The following is a 24,050-nucleotide window of genomic DNA, read 5'->3' on the forward strand; positions in this document are numbered from 1 at the left end:
TTTCTGGAATTTACCGGAATCACAATGGCAGCTAACTTGACCCACAGACGCCCAATTTGAGGCGATTGATGACACACACTTTACAGGGGCAGAGTATCAGCAGCCACAATTATACTCCTTTTTACCCCTCTCTATTTCTCTCTCCTCTCCACACTGAACTGCCTGGCAGTTTGATCCGTAGTCAAACAGAAGTGTACATTTTTGGAGGTTTGGAAAAAGAGAGCGTAAATGTCAGTCGAAGTAATAGTGTTCATGGAAAGTCTTCCTTCAGTGTATCAGTCCCACTCCTCTGTATCATCATTTCTCTTCATCATTCAAAGACTGAAATTAATAATTCAGTGAACATTGCTAGTGTTCAACATAGTAGGTGGCTTTCTCCGATCCAGATTCAGCCTACTCCTGGTATAAAAGCAGCTATAGAGCAAGGATTACCTTATTGTCATACACTAGTGCATGCTAGTTTCACATGTAATGTCTCAACATGGTCTTCCCGTATCCTTTCCCTACAGAAAGCGGGCTGAGCTAGAGGCTGTGGAGGATGAGGAGGAGAGACCCAGACCAATGCCGTCTCAATACATCAGAGGACCACCCATTTCCAAGCCCCAGCCAGGACTTGTGATGAGGTCAAGGCACTAAATCCTGCTTGTATTGTAATATTGACAGGATTCACTACATTTTACTATAATGCTGTTACAAACTGGTTTTACGAGAATGGACAAAATGACCAGCAAATTTACTGTGACTCCCAAGTGGTAATGAATATTGGAGTTGTATCAAAGAAATGTCAAGTTCAAAGAAAAGTCAAACTGCAAAGAAATATCACAATAATATATTTCTATTGCCATATAAAAAACATATTTCAACCACTGCTACAAGAGTTCAGGTCAATGGCAGAAACTGGAGCAAATGTTTGAATTATCCCCTAACAGAAAACATCAACACAAACCAAACGGCGCATGAGGAAAATGGTTGTTGACGATGGCGTTGCTGTGACCTCAACAAGACCACAAGTCAATCATAGACCGTCCTACCCGAGAGAAAGTAGAACCCGTACAAAAACCAAACTGGGTCAAACACATAATGACCATTGGGAGGTCCACAGTCGGACACACTGGGAAAAACATCTGTACAATGAGGTTGATGGTTTGGAGAACTTCAACCACGACCGTAATGACCAGTGTTGGGGTAAGAGTCAGAAGCACGGTCCCCCAGAATCTGACCACTGGGAAATCCCAACCACATATATGACCGTGGTGAGTGGGAGGAATACGGCCACAAAGACCACGACCAAAGAGCAGAGCCTTATTCTAAACAGAAGGATGGCTGGGATGTCACACTACTGCAGTGCCTTAGTTCTCTTCCTATTCCTGTCCCTGGCCTTTCTATTCACTGACTGGCGGTCCTAATTGATGACTTGGTGCTCCGTTTCCCTGGTACTCTCTGACACTTTTTCTTTACGTTTCTTACCCATCATGCCTATTTTGGCAAGTAGGTAGGCAGCAGGTAGCCTAGAGGTTACAGTAATAACCTAAAGGTCGCTGGTTCGAATACCCGAGCAGACAAGGTGAAAAATCTGTTGATGTGCCCTTGAGCAAGGGACTGGTCATAATTTGCTGCAGGGGCGCAGTACCATTAAACAACACATTTCATTGCACATACACAGTGGGGAAAAAAAGTATTTAGTCAGCCACCAACTGTGCAAGTTCTCCCACTTAAAAAGATGAGAGAGGCCTGTAATTTTCATCATAGGTACACGTCAACTATGACAGACAAATTGAGAAAAAAATATCCAGAAAATAACATTGTAGGATTTTTAATGAATTTATTTGCAAATTATGGTGGAAAATAAGTATTTGGTCACCTACAAACAAGCAAGATTTCTGGCTTTCACAGACATGTAACTTCTTCTTTAAGAGGCTCCTCTGTCCTCCACTCGTTACCTGTATTAATGGCACCTGTTTGAACTTGTTATCAGTATAAAAGACACCTGTCCACAACCTTAAACAGTCACACTCCAAACTCCACTATGGCCAAGACCAAAGAGCTGTCAAAGGACACCAGAAACAAAGTTGTAGACCTGCACCAGGCTGGGAAGACTGAATCTGCAATAGGTAAGCAGCTTGGTTTGAAGAAATCAACTGTAGGAGCAATTATTAGGAAATGGAAGACATACAAGACCACTGATAATCTCCCTCGATCTGGGGCTCCACGCAAGATCTCACCCTGTGGGGTCAAAATGATCACAAGAACGGTGAGCAAAAATCCCAGAACCACACGGGGGGACCTAGTGAATGACCTGCAGAGAGCTGGGACCAAAGTAACAAAGCCTCCCATCAGTAACATACTACGCCGCCAGGGACTCAAATCCTGCAGTGCGAGACGTGTCCCCCTGCTTAAGCCAGTACATGTCCAGGCCCGTCTGAAGTTTGCTAGAGTGCATTTGGATGATCCAGAAGAGGATTGGGAGAATGTCATATGGTCAGATGAAACCAAAATATAACTTTTTGGTAAAAACTCAACTCGTCGTGTTTGGAGGACAAAGAATGCTGAGTTGCATCCAAAGAACACCATACCTACTGTGAAGCATGGGGGTGGAAACATCATTCTTTGGGGCTGTTTTTCTGCAAAGGGACCAGGACGACTGATCCGTGTAAAGGAAAGAATGAATGGGGCCATGTATCGTGAGATTTTGAGTGAAATCCTCCTTCCATCAGCAAGGGCATTGAAGATGAAACGTGGCTGGGTCTTTCAGCATGACAATGATCCCAAACACACCGCCCGGGCAACGAAGGAGTGGCTTCGTAAGAAGCATTTCAAGGTCCTAGAGTAACCTAGCCAGTCTCCAGATCTCAACCCCATTGAAAATCTTTGGAGTGAGTTAAAAGTCCATGTTGCCCAGCGACAGCCCCAAAACATCACTGCTCTAGAGGAGATCTGCATGGAGGAATGGGCCAAAATACCAGCAACAGTGTGTGAAAACCTTGTGAAGACATACAGAAAACGTTTGACCTGTGTCATTGCCAACAAAGGGTATATAACAAAGTATTGAGAAACTTTTGTTATTGACCAAATACTTATTTTCCACCATAATTTGCAAATAAATTCATAAAAAATCCTACATGTGATTTTCTGGATTTTTTTTTCTCATTTTGTCTGTCATAGTTGACGTGTACCTATGATGAAAATTACAGGCCTCTCTCATCTTTTTAAGTGGGAGAACTTGCACAATTGGTGTCTGACTAAATACTTATTTCCCCCACTGTATCCGGTGTATGTGACAAAATATATATATATATATATTTTTACAGTTTGCTCTAGTGTCATGACATGAGTGAGACAGTACATTTGATGGAGTGAGTCGTTTTGCTGAGGCTCATGTGAAACCATAGAGCTCTATGTCCAGGGCCTGGCTCCAGTCAGCTCTCAGGGTTTCTGGGTGGACATCTTCACTGTGATGTGCTGCATACAATAAAAATAACAAATAGTGTCGTTTTTAACATGGACTATATTGTTATTGGCAAATATTTAGGGAGACCGAACAAGAACTAGTCAAACTTAACACTGGTTTGAAACTGAAGTTGCCCATTTACCTTGTGCCTGTAGTGGCAAGATTTGAGCAATGCAAAGAGGAAACACTTGAAATGACTTTATATTTACACTATTTGACTTTTGCATCCTTTGACTTTTGTATGAATTTATTTAAAATGTAATATGTCTCATTTGGGATATTGTGTGTGTAGTGATCGTTTTGTCATATAGGCAGGCCTACTGATCGGGTTGGAGAGTCGTGGGTGTGTGTCCCTCACCTCGTACAGACATGCCTGGTGGAACGGTTGGCCGCAGTGATGGTCGTTGCACACCTGATCAGTAATGGCCGACACCAGATGGTAGGAGTAACAGATCCCACACTCCACACTGAAACTCTACAATATACACAACAGAGTCACTGATGAAGACCCAAAATCCACAGTACTTGCCCACTCTCTCCTGTCTCTCCTTTTCTCTCACTCTCTATCACCCCTCTTCGCTTCCTCTATCCCACTACACCACCCTTTCTCTTTCTACCAGTCTATCCACCTCCCCTACACTCTCTCTCTTTTTGCATATTGCTTTTCGTGTAATGAGAAACCCTTTTTTATACTCTAAGCGATCCATTAAAAAGAGGATGGCAGGTAAAATGTCAACATCTAGTCAAGTAAACTTTTCACTCTTCGGAATGTTAATGATGCTGAGGCATTAATCACCGTGGTGACAGCGGATAAACACGGCGCCCTTTCAACCCATCCGCTGGCAAGTAAAAAATAAAAAATAAAAAAATAAATGGATAAATGTGTGATTAAAGCAATCTTGATAGTGGCAAGGATTCTGCCATCTTTGTTATTCAAATGATTTTATCTGTAAACAACCCAATTAAAGGGGATGCACACCCACCTCCAGCAAACATAAAAAAGAATAACAGACAGAAAAATACATATCTGTCCACCACACACACGATTGCTCGGTAGAGGTAATTGTGAGGGCTTGGTGTTTGAAACAGGGAAATACAACATACAGATTTTTCGTGGGTGGCAGGTGACGGGAATTCTATCTCCAAAACATCACGAAGGTTCTGCAAGACGCTGCAGTCCGGGCTCCTGAAAGACACGAGAAACAGCTCCTTCACACACTAATTAAATACATGCAAATGAGGGAGAGACAGGGGGAAGAGGAGTTTACAATTTTGACCAATATGTCCTGTATTTCTCAACCCTGCTCGGAAATGTTGAATACCAAGACTATCACGATTATATGGCATAGGAGACTTGGCTCATGTTCAGACTTGGTTCTCAGTTCAGATTTTTCATGGGTGGCAGGTGACGGGAATTCTATCCCCAAAACATCACGGAGGTTATGCAAGATGATGCAGTCCGGGCTCCTGAAAGACACAAGAAACAGCTCCTTCACACACTAATTAAAGACATGCAAATGAGGGAGAGACAGGGGGAACAGGAGTTTACAATTATGACCAATATGTCCTATATTTCTCTCCCTGCTCGGAAATGTTGAAGACCAAGGACATCACGATTATAAGGAGACTTGGTTCATGTGGAATGTTTCCAACACTATAAATCAGGAAATACCATTGTATGGAACATGTAACATAAGATAATACCAATAAATACATGTTTGACTACCTAACTTACCTTAAATGCATGTTGGCATTGAGATTGTTCCTCAAAGGTGTTACAACTGCAAGGGAAAATTATCCACACAATTAATTGGTGAATTCCAAATGGGCATTGTAAAAAGACAGGTTTAGAGATAAATCCCCCTGCTAGTGTTGTGTAATACAGTCCTTTTTTTTGCATTTTAGAAAACATCACCCCAAATCTAATTTGTTTCTAGTGATGTCAAGGGTTTTCCTGGATGCAACACACAGGCTCTTTCAAACAGCTATTCATATTTGACAACAGAGTCAGGCAAAGAGGAAATATTTGAATAACTTCGACAACCGCTCTGCTCTTGTCTGTTCCACCCCATCAGCCTTGTCTTTGTGTACAGCCATCATTTGCTATTCTTAAATGCAAAAAGCAATATTTCTGCGTGACCCTTTCTATTTGAGGGTTACTGCCTGCTTCAGTCTTGGCGACATGAGAGTGTGTGTTTTAATATATTTGAGTAGCATTGCTAGGCAAACCAACAATGAGTTTTATGTGGCACAGTTGGCCAAGCATGACCTTGGATTTAAAGAAACAATTGGCAACAATTGTTGGGACTTAAATAAAACAAACTCAACGTTGGTTGGTCCTCGCAAACTTACCAAATCAATATGTTGTAAAATGTTTATGTTGGGTAGTCCACATTCAAAAGGACAAATAATGTGCCCCAAAAAATAATCCATCTTTCCTTTCCTAAAGTCTACAGAAAATACTCATGTCAAAGTAGGAGAGAAATTCAAACATTTGTATTCTGGGTAAGTCTCTAAGAGCTTTGCACACCTGGATTGTACAATATTTGCACATTATTCTTTATTAAATTCTTCAAGCTCGGTCAAGTTGGTTGTTGATCATTGCTAGACATCCATTTTCAAGTCTTGCCATAGATTTTCAAGTCGATTTAAGTCAAAACTGTAACTAGGCCACTCAGGAACATCAATGTCGTCTTGGTAAGCAACTCCAGTGTATATTTGGCCTTGTGTTTTAGGTTATTGTCCTGTTGAAAGGTGAATGTCCCCCACTGTATGTTGGAAAGCAAACTGAACCAGGTTTTCCTCTGGGATTTTGCATGTGCTTAGCTCTATTCAGTTTATTTTTATCATAAACTCCCTAGTTCTTGCTGATGACAAGCATACCCATAACATGACGCAGCCACCGCCATGCTTAAATATGAAGAGTGGTACTCAGGGATGTTCTGTTGGATTTGCCCCAAACGTAACACTTTTTATTCAGGACAAAGTTCATTTCTTTGCAACATTTTTTGCAGTTTGACTTTAGTGCCTTATTGCAAACAGAATGTATGTTTTGGAATATTTGTATTCTGTACAGGCACTATTAGGTTAGTATTATGGAGTAACTACAATGTTGTTGATCCATCATCGGTTCTCTCCTATCACAGCCTTGAACCTCTGTAACAGTTTTAAAGTCACCATTGGCCTCATGGTGAAATCCCAGAGTGGTTTCCATCCTCTCCGGTAAAGGAGTTAGGAAGGATGCCTGTATCTTTGTAGTGCCTGGGTGTATTGATACGCCATCCAAAGTGTAATTTATAACTTCACCATTCTCAAAGGGATATTAAATGTCTGCTTTTTTTTTATGCCCATCTACCAATAGGTGCCCCTCTTTGTGAGGCATTGGAAAACCTCCCTGGTCTTTGTATTTTAATCTGTGTTTGAAATTCACTGCTCGACTGAGGGACCTTATAGCTAATTGTATATGTGGGGTAAAGAGAGGAGGTAGTCATTCAAAAATCATGTTAAACACTATTATTGCACACAGATTGAGTCCATGCAACTTATTATGTGACTTGTTAAGCACATTTCTACTCCTGAACTTTTTTAGGCTTGCCATAAGAAAAGGGTTGAATACTTATTGAATCAAGACATTTCAGCTTTTCATTTTTAATTAATTTGTGCAAAATGCGAAAAACATAATTCCAGTTTGATGTTAATTGGGTATTGTGTGTATGCCAGTGACAAAAACATCTACATTTAATGTTTACATTCAGGCTGTAACACAACAAAATGTGGAAAAGGTCAAGGGGTGTGAATACTTTCTGAAGGCACTGTACATATTTCCTTTGTCTGTGATCACAGATATGACAGAATATGGTAGGTGGAAGCCAAGTTTCCTCAATACTCTGTGTTTGCTTATCAAATTGAGTCAGATCAGTTAATAGACTGAATGTGGGAAGGAGGATGCCTTTAAAAGATATTGAAGCACGGCAAGTGTGCTGTCTTTCAATACAGGGTACACATTCCACATTGTTCAGAGCAACAGACGGGCAACAGTTATTCAACTGACATTCCAGTACAACATTGGTGCCCAAAGACCCATAAAATAATGCACAACTCGTCTTACCTTGACATGAATGGGGTATGGCATCCGACGACCTTAGAGTTCTACTTCTTTCAGCAGAAAACAAGAAATTTCGGTTGCAGTGGGCCAAGGAATGAAAACACTGGAGAATTTGAAAAACTGCCTGGTCTGATGAATCCTGATTCCTGCTGTTTCACACTGATGGGAGGACTAGGGTATGGAGAAAACCACATGAGTACTTGGATCCATCATGCCGCGTGCCAACATTACAGGCTGGTGGTGGCTGTGTGATGGTGTGGGGTGTGCTTTCATGGCACACATTGGCCCCTTGATAAAAGTGGAGCAACGTTTGAATGCCACAGGATATCTGAACCACAGGAGTTTGGTGGCACCTTAATTGGGGAGAACGGGCTCGTGGTAATGACTGGAGCAGAATTAGTGGTATGGTAACAAATACATGAAACAAATGGTTTCCAAGTGTTTGATGCCATTCCATTTGCTCTGTTCCGGCCATTATTATGAGCCGTTCTCCCCTCAACAGCCTCCTGTGAGCTGAACATCATTGCCAATCAGGTGAATCCCTTCATGGCAGCAGTGTATCCATCTGCGAATTGATTTTTTCAGCAGGATAATGCCACAAAGCTTGGATTGCCCAGGAATGGTTCCACAAACATGACAGTTAATTCAACTTACTGCAGTGGCCTGCCGAGTGACCAGATCTGAATCCAATTGAGCATCTGTGGGATGAGATGGAACGAGCTATTCGGAGTAGAGATTCACTACCAGCCAACGTGACACAACTGTGGGCAGCATTGGAGTCAACATGGGCAAGAATCTCTGTGGAATACTTTCGACAGCTTGTTGAGTCCATGCCCCAATGAACTGAGGCTGTTCTGAGGGCAAAAGGGGGTTCAACTCAATATTCGGAAGGTGTTCCTAATGTTTTGTACAGTAAATTTGGTTGGCAGCCATTGATGGACAGAAATATTTAAACCTTGTCTCTGATTTTCAGGCAGATTTAAGTCAGGACTGGGCCACTCAGGAACTCTCAACACCTCTTGAAAAGCCATTCTGTTCTGTATTTGGCTTTAAAATGTGTGTATTTGTTCCGGTAAGAAATGCAACTCTATCCCAACGTTAGGTATTCAGAAGACTCCTTTCATACTTGTTTTGATCCTGACAAACTCCCCAGTCCCTGCCAGTGACAAGCATACCCAGAACATGATACTGCCACCACAAGAAATGACAATACAGAGGGTTCCATCATATACCACGGGTATGACAAAACATTTATTTTTACTGCTCTTAATTACGTTTGTAACCAGTTTATAATAGCAATAAGGTATGTCGTGGGTTTGTGGTATATGGCCAATATACCACGGCTAAGGGCTGTATCCAGACACTCCGCGTCGCGTCGTGCATAAGAACAGCCCTTAGCCGTGGTATGTTGGCCACATACAGTGGCTTGCAAAAGTATACACCCCCTTGGCATTTTTCCTATTTTGTTGCCTTACAACCTTGAATTAAAATAGATTTTGGGGGGGTTTGTATCATTTGATTTACACAACATGCCTACCACTTTGAAGATGTAAAATATTTGTATTTGTGAAACAAACAAGAAATAAGACAAAAAAACTTGAGCGTGCATAACTATTCATCCCCCCAAAGTCAATACTTTGTAGAGCCACCTTTTGCAGCAATTACAGCTGCAAGTCTCTTGGGGTATGTCTCTATAAGCTTGGCACATCTAGCCACTGGGATTTTTGCCCATTCTTCAAGGCATAACTGCTCCAGCTCCTTCAAGTTGGATGGGTTCCGCTAGTGAACAGCAATCTTTAAGTCATACCACAGATTCTCAATTGGATTGAGGTCTGGGCTTTGACTAGGCTATAACAAGACATTTAAATGTTTCCCCTTAAACCACTCCATTGTTGCTTTAGCAGTATGCTTAGGGTCATTGTCCTGCTGAAAGGTGAACCTCCGTCCCAGTCTCAAATCTCTGGAAGACTGAGAAAAGTTTCCCTCAAGAATTTCCCTATATTTAGCGCCATCCATCATTCCTTCAATTCTGACCAGTTTCCCAGTCCCTGCTGATGAAAAATATCCCCACAGCATGATGCTGCCACCACCATGCTTCACTGTGTGGATGGTGTTCTCGGGGTGATGAGAGGTGCTGGGTTTGCGCCAGACATAGCGTTTTCCTTGATGGCAAAAAAGCTCAATTTTAGTCTCATCTAACCAGAGTACCTTCTTCCACATGTTTGCGGAGTCTCCCACATGCCTTTTGGCGAACACCAAACGTGTTTGCTTATTTTTTTCTTTAAGCAATGGCTTTTTTCTGGCCACTCTTCCATAAAGCCCAGCTCTGTGGAGTGTACGGCTTAAAGTGGTCCTATGGACAGATACTCCAACCTCCGCTGTGGAGCTTTGCAGCTCCTTCAGGGTTATCTTTGGTCTCTTTGTTGCCGCTCTGATTAATGCCCTCCTTGCCTGGTCCGTGAGTTTTGGTTGGCGGCCCTCTCTTGGCAGGTTTGTTGTGGTGCCATATATCTTTCAATTTTTTTATAATGGATTTAATGGTGCTCCGTGGGATGTTCAAATTTTCTGATATTTTTTTATAACCCAACCCTGATCTGTTTGGAGAGCTCCTGTGGGGCGAGGGGATGGATGGAGTCAGGCACAGGAGTGTGAAGAAGGAATATGCTTTATTCAGCTCAATAAGGTAGTTAATAAGGGGGTTAATACAGTAATCAGGAGGGTAACCTATGTGTAACCTCATTTATTCTCCTCAGGACTTTGAACGGCCCCACAAACCGTGTAACCTCCAGTGCGCTGTGTGTCGCCCGGCCGGTCCTGGCAGTAGGACTGCAGGAACCTACCCATATCCTGATTTACCCTTTCCACCTGCCCATTAGACTCGGGGTGAAACCCAGAGGTCAGGCTGACTGAGACCCCCAGACATTCCATGAACGCCTTCCAGACCCTGGATGTAAACTGGGGACCCCGGTCAGACACAATGTCCTCTGGCACCCCGTAGTGCCAGAAGACATAGTGAGTAAACAGGATTTCCACCGTTTGCAGGGCCGTGGGGAGACCGGGCAGCGGAAGGAGGCGGCAGACTTTAGAAAAGCGGTCCACAACGACCAGGATGGTGGTGTTTCCCTGAGAGAGGGGAAGATCAGTGAGAAAAGTAATTGACAAGTGGGACCATGGCCATTGTGGAACTGGTAAGGGATGTAACTTACCCGCTGGGAGGTGCCTAGGTGCAGGAGGACATACACCCTCACGTCTTTAGCCAAAGTAGGCCACCAGTACTTCCCGGTCAGGAAGCGCACTGTACGGCCAATACCTGGGTGACCATAGGAGGGGGATGTGTGTGCCCAACAGATCAGACGATCACGGACAAGAGACAGCACGTACCGCAGCCCAGCTGGGCACTGAGGTGGAGATGTCTCTGTCCGCGTCCACCGCCCACACTACCGGCACCACAATGCAGGAGGCCGGGAGTATGAGGGTGTTGTCTATGGGCCTCTCCTCTGTGTCGTACAGCTGTGACAGTGCATCTGCCTTCACGTTCTTAGTACCTGGTATGTATGACAACGTGAAATCAAACCGGGTGAAGAACATGGCCCACCTGGCCTGGAGAGGGTTCAGCCTTCTCGCTGCCCGGATGTACTCCAGGTTACGCTGGTCAGTCCAGATGAGGAAAGGGTGTTTCGCCCCCTCGAGCCAGTGCCTCCACGCGGTCAGGGCTCTGACAACAGCCAACAGCTCCCAATCACCAACGTCGTAGTTCTGCTCCGGCGGGCTGAGCTTCTTCGAGAAGAAGGCACATGGGTGGAGCTTGAGTGGCATGCCCGAGCATTGGGATAGGACTGCGCCTACCCTTACCTTGGACGCATCCACTTCCACTATAAACGGCAATGATGGATCGGGATGGGCCAGTACCGGGACTGAGGTGAACAGAGCCCTCAAGTTACTGAAAACCCTGTCAGCCTCAGCAGACCAGCGGATCCGGGATGGCCCACCCTTCATCAGAGAGGTGATGGGAGCTGCGACCTTGCCAAACCCCTGATAAACCTCCGATAGTAATTGGCAAAGCCAATGAAGCGCTGCACCTCCTTCACCGTGGTTGGGGTCGGCCAATTCGGCAGTCTTCCTCCATCTCCACACCTGAGGTGGTGATGTGGTAACCCGAGGAAGGAGACGGACTACTGTAAGACAGACACTTTTCTGCCTTGGCATAAAGGTCAAGTTCCAACAGTCGGCCCAGCACTCTGCGGACCAGGGACACATGCTCGGTGCGCATAGCGGAATACACCAGAATGTCATTGATGTAGACCTCCACACCGCGACCAAGCATGTCCAAAAACACCTCGTTCACAAAGGACTGGAAGACGGATGGAGCATTCATCAACCCGTACGGCAGGGTTCTTCAATTCCGGTCCTGGAGGACCGAAAAACTTCTGTTTTTTATTTCTACCTGGTAGTTAATTGCACTCACCTGGTGTCCCAGGTCTGAATTAGCCCCTGATTAGAAGGAGAGGATGAAAAACAGAGGTGTTTTGGCCCTCCAGAACCGGAATTGAAGAACCCTGCCGTACGGCATCACCAGGTATTTCTTAATGCCCCGTGGTTGTGCTGAATGCTGTTTTCCACTCGTCCACACGCACCAGGTTGTACGCACTCCGGAGATCTAATATTGTGAAGAAGCGCGCCCCATGCATTGATTCTATAACAGAGGAGATGAGGGGTAGAGGGAACACTATAGCGAATGGTAGTTTTATTAAGTGCCCGGTAATCAATGCAAGGGTGCAGACCTCCATCCTTCTTCTTCATGAAAAAGAAACTTGAGGAGGCGGGCGAAGTGGAGGGACTTATAAACCCCTGGCGCAGGGACTCAGAGATGTATGTCTCCATAGCCTCCGTTTCAGCCTGCGACAGGGGATAGACATGACTCCTGGGAGGCACAGCGTCTAACCAGAGGTTTATCTCGCAATCCCCCGCCCAATGAGGTGGCAATTTGGTCGCCTGCGTTTTGGAAAACGTGTGCACCAAGTTGAGGTATTCGGGGGGAATGCACACGGTTGAGGTAGTGTCTGGACTTTCCACCGTGGTTGCACCAACGGAAACAGCTAGACACCTACCCTGACACTCTCGCGACCACCCCGTGAGAACCCTCTGCGGCCCTGAAAAGGTGGGGTCATGTAGTGCGAGCCAGGGAAGACCCAACACAACAGGGAAATCAGGGGGCTAATATAAAAAGTGATTTGCTCCATATGGGTCTCCTGCATAATCATCGTGACTGGTGCTGTAACCTCCCTAACAAAACCTGACCCTAATGGTTGACTGTCAAGTGCCTTGATGGGAAATGGAATGGGTAGGGGAAACCAATGTGATACATAACCTATTAGCTGCATAAAGTTCCCAGCTGCGCCTGAATTGACCAGCGCCTTACACTGGGGAACTACCGTGTGCTCAGGGAAGTGGATGTGTATAGTGAAGTGCACAGCAGAGGGCTCTGAACGAGTGTGGGTTTGCGCTACCTGGGGTGACGCGAGAGTGCCCTGCCTGCTGCCTCCAGACCCAGAAGAACGCTGACGACAGCGTGCAGCAGAATGTCCTCTCTTGTCACAAGAGTGACTAGATCTGTCGTCCTCCGTTCTCCCGGATTGCTGCACCACCCAGCTCCATCGGCACGTAATCCGGGTTGCAGGGGGGTGAAATGGGCAGGCCCCTACCAGGACGTCCTCTGGAAGCCAGCAGGTTGTCCAACTGGATGGCCATGTCCACCAGCTGGTTGAAAGTCAACGTGGTATGCCGGCAGGCTAGCTCCCTTTGGACGTCCTCCCACAGGCTGCACCGGAAGTGGTCAATGAGGGCCCGCTCGTTCCACCCGGACCACTCCGCTAGAGTTCTAAACTCCAGGGCAAAGTCTTGCGCGGTCCTCGTCCCCTGTCTCAGATGGACCAGGTGCTCGCTGGCCTCTCTTCCTTCGGGGGGATGATCAAAGACTGCCCGGAAGAAGCGAGCGAATGCCCCGTAGTTGTCCAACGTGTCTCCTCCTTCACTCCAGACCGCGTTGGCCCACTCCAGGGCCTTCCCCTTGAGGCAGGAGACGAGGGCGGACACCTTCTCCCGCTCTGAGGGAGCCGGGCTGATGGTGGAAAAATAGAGGTCCAGCTGCAGGAGGAATCCCTGGCAGTGGGCCGCTGTCCCGTCGTACTCCCTCGGTCAGGATAGGTGAATCCCTCTGGGTGCTGGGGTGTTGGTGGCTGGATCCGGTCGCTCAGCTGGTCCCGAAGGGTTGGGTCCTCTCCTCTCCAGGCGTTGGACGACCTGGAGAACCCGATCCATCGCTTCGCCAAGCTGGCTAGCATGTTGGAATGCTCCCGGACCCGCTCCACGACTCCAGGCATATTCCCGTTTTCTGCTGACTCCATGCTGCTGGGTGTGTGATTCTGTGGGGCAAGGGGATGGACGTAGTCAGGCGCAGGAGTGTGAAGAAGGAATATGCTTTATTCAGTTCAATAAGGTAGTCCGCAGCAATGTGTAAACACGATCCCAGTGCGACTTAAATGCGTACTGGGAAACCAAACATACACAGGTAAATATTCCCGGCGATAAAAATAACAAAATGCTCAACCGAGCTAGCGATACCTACACAAAGTAACAATCACACACAAAGAGAAGGGGAGCAGAGGGAATACTTATACATGTACTGATGAGGGGATATGAACCAGGTGTGTGTAATAAACAAGACAAAACAAATGGAGTGATGAGATGATCAGCGGCAGTGGCTAGAAGGCCGGTGACGACGAACGCAGAAGCCTGCCCGAACAAGGAGAGGAGGCAGCTTCGGAGGAAGTGGTGTCGCTTGCATGGTGGTGCCCCTTGCTTAGTGGTGTTGCAGATTCTGGGCTATTTCAGGTGTATATATACTGAGATCATGTGACAGATCATGTGACACTTAGATTGCACACAGGTGGACTTTATTTAACTAATTATGTGACTTCTGAAGGTAATTGGTTGCACCAGATCTTATTTAGGGGCTTCATAGCAAAGGGGGTGAATACATATGCACGCACCACTTTTCCGTTATTTATTTTTTAGAATATTTTGAAAAAAGTTTTTTTTTTCATTTCACTTCACCAATTTGGACTATTTTGTGTATGTCCATTACATGAAATCCAAATAAAAATCAATTTAAATTACAGGTTGTAATGCAACAAAATAGGAAAAAATGCCAAGGGGGATGAATACTTTTGCAAGGCACTGTACAAAACACACTCGGGCCTTATTGCTTAAGTATATAATATTGGCGCTTTATCTGTGGAATAAAGACCGATATAAATATTTCTGTGAAAGGCTAATATCGGCCGACTCTATCGGTCAACCGGCTCTTCTTTTTTTGCCATTCAAATGCATTGAATGGCAAAAAAGCTGTTAGCTGGCGTTAGCTAGCTTTTTTTCGTCACTCTAAACTCCGACAAACAGCTGAACTTTTGATTGGTAGCAGATCATTTGGTTCTGATTCCAGATTTGAATAGCAGAGAAGTAGACCAATATGTCAGACCCTTCTAAGTTGTTGTCTAAAGTGCTGGGAAAGTGGTCGAATTAGCAGATTTATGTCAAAAGTTGCATTGTTGCATTCACAGTAAATGGAAATTTGGATGCCTTGATGTCACAAAGGAAGCTTTAGAATGTTAAAGAAATCACATGAAAGTGGACGACATTTAATATGTGTAATAAAATTGTAATAGTTTAAAAAGTATAAATAGTATCAAAAGGTTTTTTACAAGCACACTATTCCAGACAAGTGTGCACGTTTTAAAGTTTGAATGGCATTTCTAGTTTAAACGGTGTAAGAGGAGTAGTGTTGTAAAGACTAATAATAACTATAAGTCAGAAATAAGTGGTACAACATTTAAAGAAAACTAATAAACACACACTAAGTATCCAGTATTATATCTACTATGGTCTGCTCCGAGCTGGCAGCATCATTGGGTGTCTCATGTCAACCTCCACTTTTATGGACACGTTATTTCCTACAGACATAGTCAATCAATGTTTGGGGACATATCAAGGAACAGGTGACCATAACGCAAAGGAAACAACTATAGAAGTGAGTGTGTATAGGTAATAGCAGTAGAGGTATGTTGTTCAGTTCAGTGTGCATGAGGGTTAATAATGGGCTACCGAGGTCTCTAGTCAGTGAGTGTGCATATCTGCCTAAGTGAGAGCATGTATGTGTGTGTGTGTGTGATCGCCATGTTACCGATGGCGATCCTCCTCATGGTGTCGGCTCTGCTGGGTTTCTCTTTCTCTAGCGTAGTGGGCAGTAATATTTGACATGTGTATATACAGTGTATATGATATTATAAATACAGTTCGTTGGCGTTTTTCCTATTTTGTTGCATTACAACCTGTAATTTAAATTGATATTTATTTGGATTTCATGTAATGGACATACACAAAATAGTCCAAATTGGTGAAGTTAAATGAAAAAAATGACTTGTAAAAAAAAATTCTACAAAATCAATAATGGAAAAGTGGTGCGTGCATATGTATTCACCCCCTTTGCTATGAAGCCACTAAATAAGGTCTGGTGCAACCAATTACCTTCAGAAATCACATAATTAGTTAAATAGGCCTCGTGTAGCTCAGTTGGTAGAGCATGGCGCTTGCAACGCCAGGGTTGTGGGTTCGTTTCCCACGGGGGGCCAGTATGAAAATGTATGCACTCACTAACTGTAAGTCGCTCTGGATAAGAGCATCTGCTAAATGACTGAAATGAAATGAAATGTAAATAAAGTCCACCTGTGTGCAATCTAAGTGTCACATGATCTCAGTATATATACACCTGTTCTGAAAGGCCCCATAGTCTGCAACACCACTAAGCAAGGGGCACCACCAAGCAAGCAGCTGAAGACCAAGGAGCGCTCCAAACAGGTCAGGGACACATTTGTGGAGAAGTACAGATTCGGGTTGGGTTCTAAAAAAATATCTGAAACTTTGAACATCCCACGGAGCATAAAAAATAGAAAGAATATGGCACCACAACAAACCTGCCAAGAGAGGGTCGCCCACCAAAACTCACAGACAGGCAAGGAGGGCATTAATCAGAGAGGCAACAAAGAGACCAAAGATAACCCTGAAGGATCTGCAAAGCTCCACAGCGGAGATTGGAGTATCTGTCCATAGGACCACTTTAAGCCATACACTCCAGAGAGCTGGGCTTTATGGATGAGTGGCCAGAAAAAAGCCATTGCTTAGAGAATAAAATAAGCAAACATGTTTGGTGTTCGCCAAAAGGCATGTGGGAGACTCCCCAAACATATGGAAGAAGGTACTCTGGTCAGATGAGACTAAAATTGAGCTTTTGGCCATCAAGGGAAACGCTATGTCTGGCGCAAACCCAGCACCTCTCATCACCCCGAGAAGACCATCCCCACAGTGAAGCACGCTAAATACAGGGAAATTATTGAGGGAAACCTGTTTCAGTCTTCCAGAGATTTGAGACTGGGACGGAGGTTCACCTTCCAGCAGGACAATGACCCTAAGCATACTGCAAAAGCAACACTTGAGTGGTTTAAGGGAAAACATTTAAATGTCTTGGAATGGCCTAGTCAAAGCCCACACCTGAATCCAATTGAGAATCTGTGGTATGACTTAAAGATTGCTGTACACCAGCGGAACCCATCCAACTTGAAGGAGCTGGAGCAGTTTTGCCTTGAAGAATGGGCAAAAATCCCAGTGGCTAGATGTGCCAAGCTTATATAGACATACCCCCAAGAGACTTGCAGCTGTAATTGCTGCAAAAGGTGGCTCTACAAAGTATTGACTTTGGGGGGGGTGAATAGTTATGCACGCTCAAGTTTTCTGTTTTTTTGTCTTATTTCTTGTTTGTTCACAATAAAACATATTTTGCATCTTCAAAGTGGTAGGCATGTTGTGTAAATGAAATTATACAACCCCCCCAAAAATCCATTTAAATTCCAGGTTGTAAGGCAAAAAAATAGGCAAGGGGGTCAATACTTTCATAAGCCACTGTACCTCACCTGCGACTCGTAATAAGACTAAGCAATTAGCCTATTAAAATGTTTATCTGACTCCATAAAGATAATTAGCAATATGCAAGAGACTACAGTTGAATCATGTGCAATCAAGTATTATGTGTTTAGCTGACTAAGATTAAGGAATGGTCATGAAAAGCAGACATCAAAGCAAGTATTATTTAATAACTTTGTAAAATGAATGGGTTCACATACAAGGCATAAAGCTTAAGTTAAAAGGTAATACTGACCATAACAAAGCATTATTCTAGGCATATAGATTCTAAGGTTATCTTACAAGGCAAAGCTTGGACAAAGAGATGCTTACTAGGCCAGAGGCTTAGAAGCCTAGGAAATGAGAATTTATCATACAACCTTCCTCCATGGACCTGATGCAGGATAAGAGAGAGAACAAAGGCATTTAATCAGAAGGTGTAACCTTTCAACCTAAAACCAACCATCTTTGACCAATCAAATGATACCAAGTTTGCAGTGTAACCTGACCAACAAGGCTCAATCTCCACAGGGTGTCACAGCAGTAAATGAGACAGAATTCCTGAGAGGACAATAAAAATAAACGTTGCATAATGGAGAAATTTAGAGTTCACCCTGTACAGATACAAGTTACCACAGAGATAATACATCCACATAGATAGCATCAGATTTATCCAACGTGAACAAATTTCAGATAGATACCAAACATGGATACTATATCATTATTCTATCACTCATTCAATAGTCAGTCATCTGGATACTGTAACAGAGAGATACATGTTGGCCCCTCATAGGGGCCAGGGCTGACGAGTCCTTGGGAATTGTCCTTTCCTTGTGTTCCTTGTCGAGCCTACACTAGAACACAGGTATTTTCATAAATCTCATCTATAACCGCACATAACTCGGCCAGAGACTCTAGAAGCAGCATGAACTGTGTGAACATTGCCCCAACTCTGTGTGGGGAACAGAACACAACAGATATGACAACCTAAACCAGATTTCAAATGTGTGGGTGGATACTTCTCAATAAAGAAATGAATTGTTCTAAATGATAATAATAACATTTATATAATTATGCCCATACAAATTAGATTTGCAGAAAGATTTGCATCTATAGAAAGGTCTGATCTTGGAGAGAATTACATGTAGCCTAATCAGTTCCTCTATTAAAATTACCACAAATATAACTTCAAGCAACTAGCTATCTCAACCACATACGTTGTATCTAACGGTTGGGAAAATATTTTTGCCTAAACTTGTAAGATATGAAGATGACATATCAGACTATAGACTACCATGAGATAGTGTCACATAGACAAACATGATTTAGAAAATTATTCTACTCCCTATTCAGTTTTTAATGCAGGCGCGGGCTCAGCAAATCTAATTCCCTTTAACAAATTATTTGATTAGAATAGCTCTCTCCCCCACCACCACGACACACCAAAGCGGGAAACCCGACAGAAGTGAGAGGGAGAAAGGAAAAAGAAAGAGAGAAAAATGAACCAAAATTATGGGTCATTGTGCCAGCACAGTGCACACAATTTAACATCGCACAGGTGCAGAGACTCCGCAATTACTGGCCAATTAATGCCAGTGGCGTGATTATGGTTATGGCTCCATAGAAATACAGTGGACCCAGTAAAAGCGGCTTGGTAATTGAATTCCTGCTGGATTTGAGTGGCAAGCTGTAAGAGTGTGTGTCTGTGGAAAGCTAAGATCCGCTCAGTGCTCCTTGAATGCCTTAATTAAGCCTCTTCATCTAGCACTGAGCAAAGACACATATCTATCCTCACTACATGCTTAACTACTGAGGAAACGGGAGTATAACTGTACATACTAAAACACTGCTAATAAAAGCAACCATCTAGCAGGGTTCAAATTGAGTAATTCAGTATGAATGGATACCTAAAGCCTTTATAATGATGGCTTGTGTAGACATTGAGGGAACTGTGACGTACAGTTGAGGTCGGAAGTTTACATACACCTTAGCCAAATACATTTAAACTCAGATTTTCACTATTCCTGACTTTTAATCCTAGTAAAAATTCCCTGTCTTAGGTCAGTTAGGATCACCACTTAATTTGAAGATATGAAATATCAGAATAATAGTAGAGAGAATGATTTATTTCAGCATTTATTTCTTTCATCACATTCCCAGTGGGTCAGAAGTTTACATTCACTCAATTAGTATTTGATAACATTGCCTTTCAGTTGTTTAACTTGGGTCAAACGTTTTGGGTAGCCTTCCACAAGCTTACCACAATAAGTTGGGTGAATTTTGGCCCATTCCTCCAGACAGAGCTGGTGTAACTGAGTCAGATTTGTAGGCCTCCTTGCTCGCACACGCTTTTTCAGTTCTGCCCACAAATGTTCTTTAGATTGAGGTCAGGGCTTTGTGATGGCCACTCCAATACCTTGACTTTGTTGTCCTTAAAAAAAAAAAAAAAAAAAAAAAAGGTCATTTAGCAGACGCTCTTATCCAGAGCGACTTACAGGAGCAATTAGGGTTAAGTGCCTTGCTCAAGGGCACAGACAGATTTTTCACCTAGTCGGCTCGGGGATTAGAACCAGCAACCTTTCGGTTACTGGCACAACGCTCTTAACCACTAAGCTACCTAAGCCATTTTGGCACAACTTTGGAAGTATGCTTTGGGTCATTGTCCATTTGGAAGACCCATTTGCGACCAAGCTTTAAATTCCTGACTGATGTCTTGAGATGTTGCTTCAATATATCCACATAATTTTCCTTCCTCATGATGCCATCTATTTTGTGAAGTGCACCAGTCCCTCCTGCAGCAAAGCACCCCCACAGCATGATGCTGCCACCCCCGTGCTTCACGGTTGGGATGGTGTTCTTCGGCTTGAAAGCACACCCTTTTTCCTCCACACATAACAATGGTCATTATGGCCAAACAGTTCTATTTTTGTCTCTTCAGACCAGAGGACATTTCTCCAAAAAGTACGATCTTTGTCCCCATGTGCAGTTGCAAACCGTAGTCTGGCTTTTTTATGGCGGTTTTGGAGCAGTGGCTTCTTCCTTGCTGAGCGGCCTCTCAGGTTATGTCGATATACAGTGGGGGAAAAAAGTATTTAGTCAGCCACCAATTGTGCAAGTTCTCCCACTTAAAAAGATGAGAGAGGTCTGTAATTTTCATCATAGGTACACGTCAACTATGACAGACAAAATGAGGAAAAAAAATCCAGAAAATCACATTGTAGTATTTTTAATGAATTTATTATGGTGGAAAATAAGTATTTGGTCACCTACAAACAAGCAATATTTCTGGCTCTCACAGACCTGTAACAACTTCTTTAAGAGGCTCCTCTGTCCTCCACTCGTTACCTGTATTAATGGCACCTGTTTGAACTTGTTATCAGTATAAAAGACACCTGTCCACAACCTCAAACAGTCACACTCCAAACTCCACTATGGCCAAGACCAAAGAGCTGTCAAAGGACACCAGAAACAAAATTGTAGACCTGCACCAGGCTGGGAAGACTGAATCTGCAATAGGTAAGCAGCTTGGTTTGAAGAAATCAACTGTGGGAGCAATTATTAGGAAATGGAAGACATACAAGACCACTGATAATCTCCCTCGATCTGGGGCTCCACGCAAGATCTCACCCCGTGGGGTCAAAATGATCACAAGAACGGTGAGCAAAAATCCCAGAACCACACGGGGGGACCTAGTGAATGACCTGCAGAGAGCTGGGACCAAAGTAACAAAGCCTACCATCAGTAACACACCATGCCGCCAGGGACTCAAATCATGCAGTGCAAGACGTGTCCCCCTGCTTAAGCCAGTACATGTCCAGGCCCATCTGAAGTTTGCTAGAGTGCATTTGGATGATCCAGAAGAGGATTGGGAGAATGTCATATGGTCAGAATTTTTTGGTAAAAACTCAACTCGTCGTGTTTGGAGGACAAAGAATGCTGTGTTGCATCCAAAGAACACCATACCTACTGTGAAGCATGGGGTGGAAACATCATGCTTTGGGGCTGTTTTTCTGCAAAGGGACCAGGACGACTGATCCGTGTAAAGGAAAGAATGAATGGGGCCATGTATCGTGAGATTTTGAGTGGAAATCTCCTTCCATCAGCAAGGGCATTGAAGATGAAACGTGGCTGGGTCTTTCAGCATGACAATGATCCCAAACACACCGCCCGGGCAACGAAGGAGTGGCTTCGTAAGAAGCATTTCAAGGTCCTGGAGTGGCCTAGCCAGTCTCCAGATCTCAACCCCATAGAAAATCTTTGGAGGGAGTTGAATGTCCGTGTTGCCCAGCGACAGCCCCAAAACATCACTGCTCTAGAGGAGATCTGCATGGAGGAATGGGCCAAAATATCAGCAACAGTGTGTGAAAACCTTGTGAAGACTTACAGAAAACGTTTGACCTGTGTCATTGCCAACAAAGGGTATATAACAAAGTATTGAGAAACTTTTGTTATTGACCAAATACTTATTTTCCACCATAATTTGCAAATAAATTCATAAAAAATCCTACAATGTGATTTTCTGGAGAAAAAAAATCTCATTTTGTCTGTCATAGTTGACGTGTACCTATGATGAAAATTACAGGCCTCTCTCGTCTTTTTAAGTGGGAGAACTTGCACAATTGGTGGCTGACTAAATACTTATTTTCCCCATTGTAGGACTCGTTTTTACTGTAGAAATAGATACTTTTGTACCCGTTTCCTCCAGCATCTTCACAAGGTCCTTTGCTGTTGTTCTGGGATTGATTTGCACCAAGTACGTTAATCTCTAGGAGACAGAACGTGTCTCCTTCCTGAGCGGTATGACGGCTGCGTGGTCCCATTGTGTTATACTTGCGTACTATTTTTTTTACAGATGAACGTGGTACCTTCAGGTGTTTGGAAATTGCTCCCAAGGATGAACCAGACTTGTGGAGGTTTACAATTATTTTTCTGAGGTCTTGGCTGATTTCTTTTGATTTTCCCATGATGTCAAGCAAAGAGGCACTGAGTTTGAAGGTAGGCCTTGAAATACAGTCACAGGTACACCTCCAATTGACTCAAATGATGTCAATTAGCCCATCAGAAGCTTCTAAAGCCATGACATCATTTTCTTGAATTTTCCAAGCTGTTTAAAGACCCAGTCAACTTAGTGTATGTGAACTTCTGACCCACTGGAATTGTGATACAGTGAATTATAAGTGAAATAATCTGTCTATAAACAATTGTTGGAAAAATTACTATGTCCTAACCGACTTACAAGAAATTTGTGGAGCGGTTGAAAAATTAGTTTTAATGCTCCAACCTAAGTGTATGTAGGTTTTCTTCTCCTGGCTGATGACAGGTATGATTCTAATCCTGTACTCTAATCCTTTATGACTGGTAGGTCTGGCACATACGTGTGTACACGCACGGACTCACACACACAGACTGCTGGCTGAGGTTGTTCATGCTGTGCCACACCTGCAGTGGTGGGTCTGGTGCCCACCGATGGTCCTACCCACCCACAGTCTGATACGGACAACAATCACCACACACTGCTTTAAAAAGACACAAAACAGGTATGTAGTATGTACGTATATGCATGTATTGTCTGTCTCTTGTTCTCTCTCTAATGTGCACACAAACTACAGTGTCTTTATGTCCCTCATTCGTTCGTGCAAACGCACATCTTGGCCATGCAACAGAGCAGGCAATAATTACTAATTTAAATGAACATGTCAGGACAGCTGACAGACAAGCCCTTCCCCAACAACACACACACACACACACACACATGCACAACTACACACACACACACACACACACACACACACACACACACACACACACACACACACACACACACACACACACACACACACACACACACCACAGACTCTTTTCGCAGCACAGGAGTGATCCATCAGCTGCCCAGCAGGCAGACAGGCTCCATACGGCAGAGCTGTACTGAGCTGGTCTTCTCTGTACGGCTTGCCATGTATCACATACGCAGAAATAAAATACACACACCCACACTCACATGGAACGAGAACAGCTGTCAGTGTCTAAGGCTCAATATTACTGACTGACTGACTGAGAATGTGTGTGTGAGATGTGTGTGTTGTACCTGTGGTGTCCAGGTCATGGCCGGTGGAACGGGTAGCTCTGCGGAGCCCTCTGGGGCCTCTACCAACCCCTACCTTCCACCCTCTGGCTGTGGCCCCGTGTAGGGTGACCTGGGTAGGGGAGAGGGGCGGGCGAGGTAGCTGGGCCACAGGGGGAATCAAGGCTATTTTTACTCAGCGACGGGGGCTGGCAGGTGGGCAGGTGGGCACAGGGTTATACCAACCACCTCCTCTCGATATCATCAGGGCCAGCTGCCACCAACCTGCCATGCTGCCACCCTGCTCAGCACTCTCTAACCCAGCACTGCCACCCTGCTATACCCAGAATATGGCCGCTATCGCCAACCAAGATGTGCTCAAACTTATCTAGATGTTGTACCTTCTCCATGCCCTTTATAATCAT

At 44.1% G+C, this 24,050-nt stretch overlaps 1 protein-coding gene across 1 annotated transcript; it reads right to left on the reverse strand.

Annotated features, from left to right (window-relative positions):
* Nucleotides 1–3,806: 3,806 nt before the first annotated feature.
* Nucleotides 3,807–24,050, reverse strand: LOC311119620 (E3 ubiquitin-protein ligase FANCL-like; the record flags this gene model as incomplete). The annotated part of the gene is made up of 7 exons (XM_084194297.1): nt 3,807–3,923; nt 4,553–4,634; nt 5,184–5,229; nt 15,500–15,562; nt 15,793–15,840; nt 23,650–23,758; nt 24,027–24,050. Coding segments are annotated over 7 exons (489 nt in total), but the record flags the coding sequence as incomplete, so codon positions are not given.

Source organism: Coregonus lavaretus (assembly GCF_964263955.1).
Source record: "Coregonus lavaretus genome assembly, contig: HAP1_SCAFFOLD_5469, whole genome shotgun sequence".
In the NCBI taxonomy this organism is placed as follows: Eukaryota; Metazoa; Chordata; class Actinopteri; order Salmoniformes; family Salmonidae; genus Coregonus; species Coregonus lavaretus.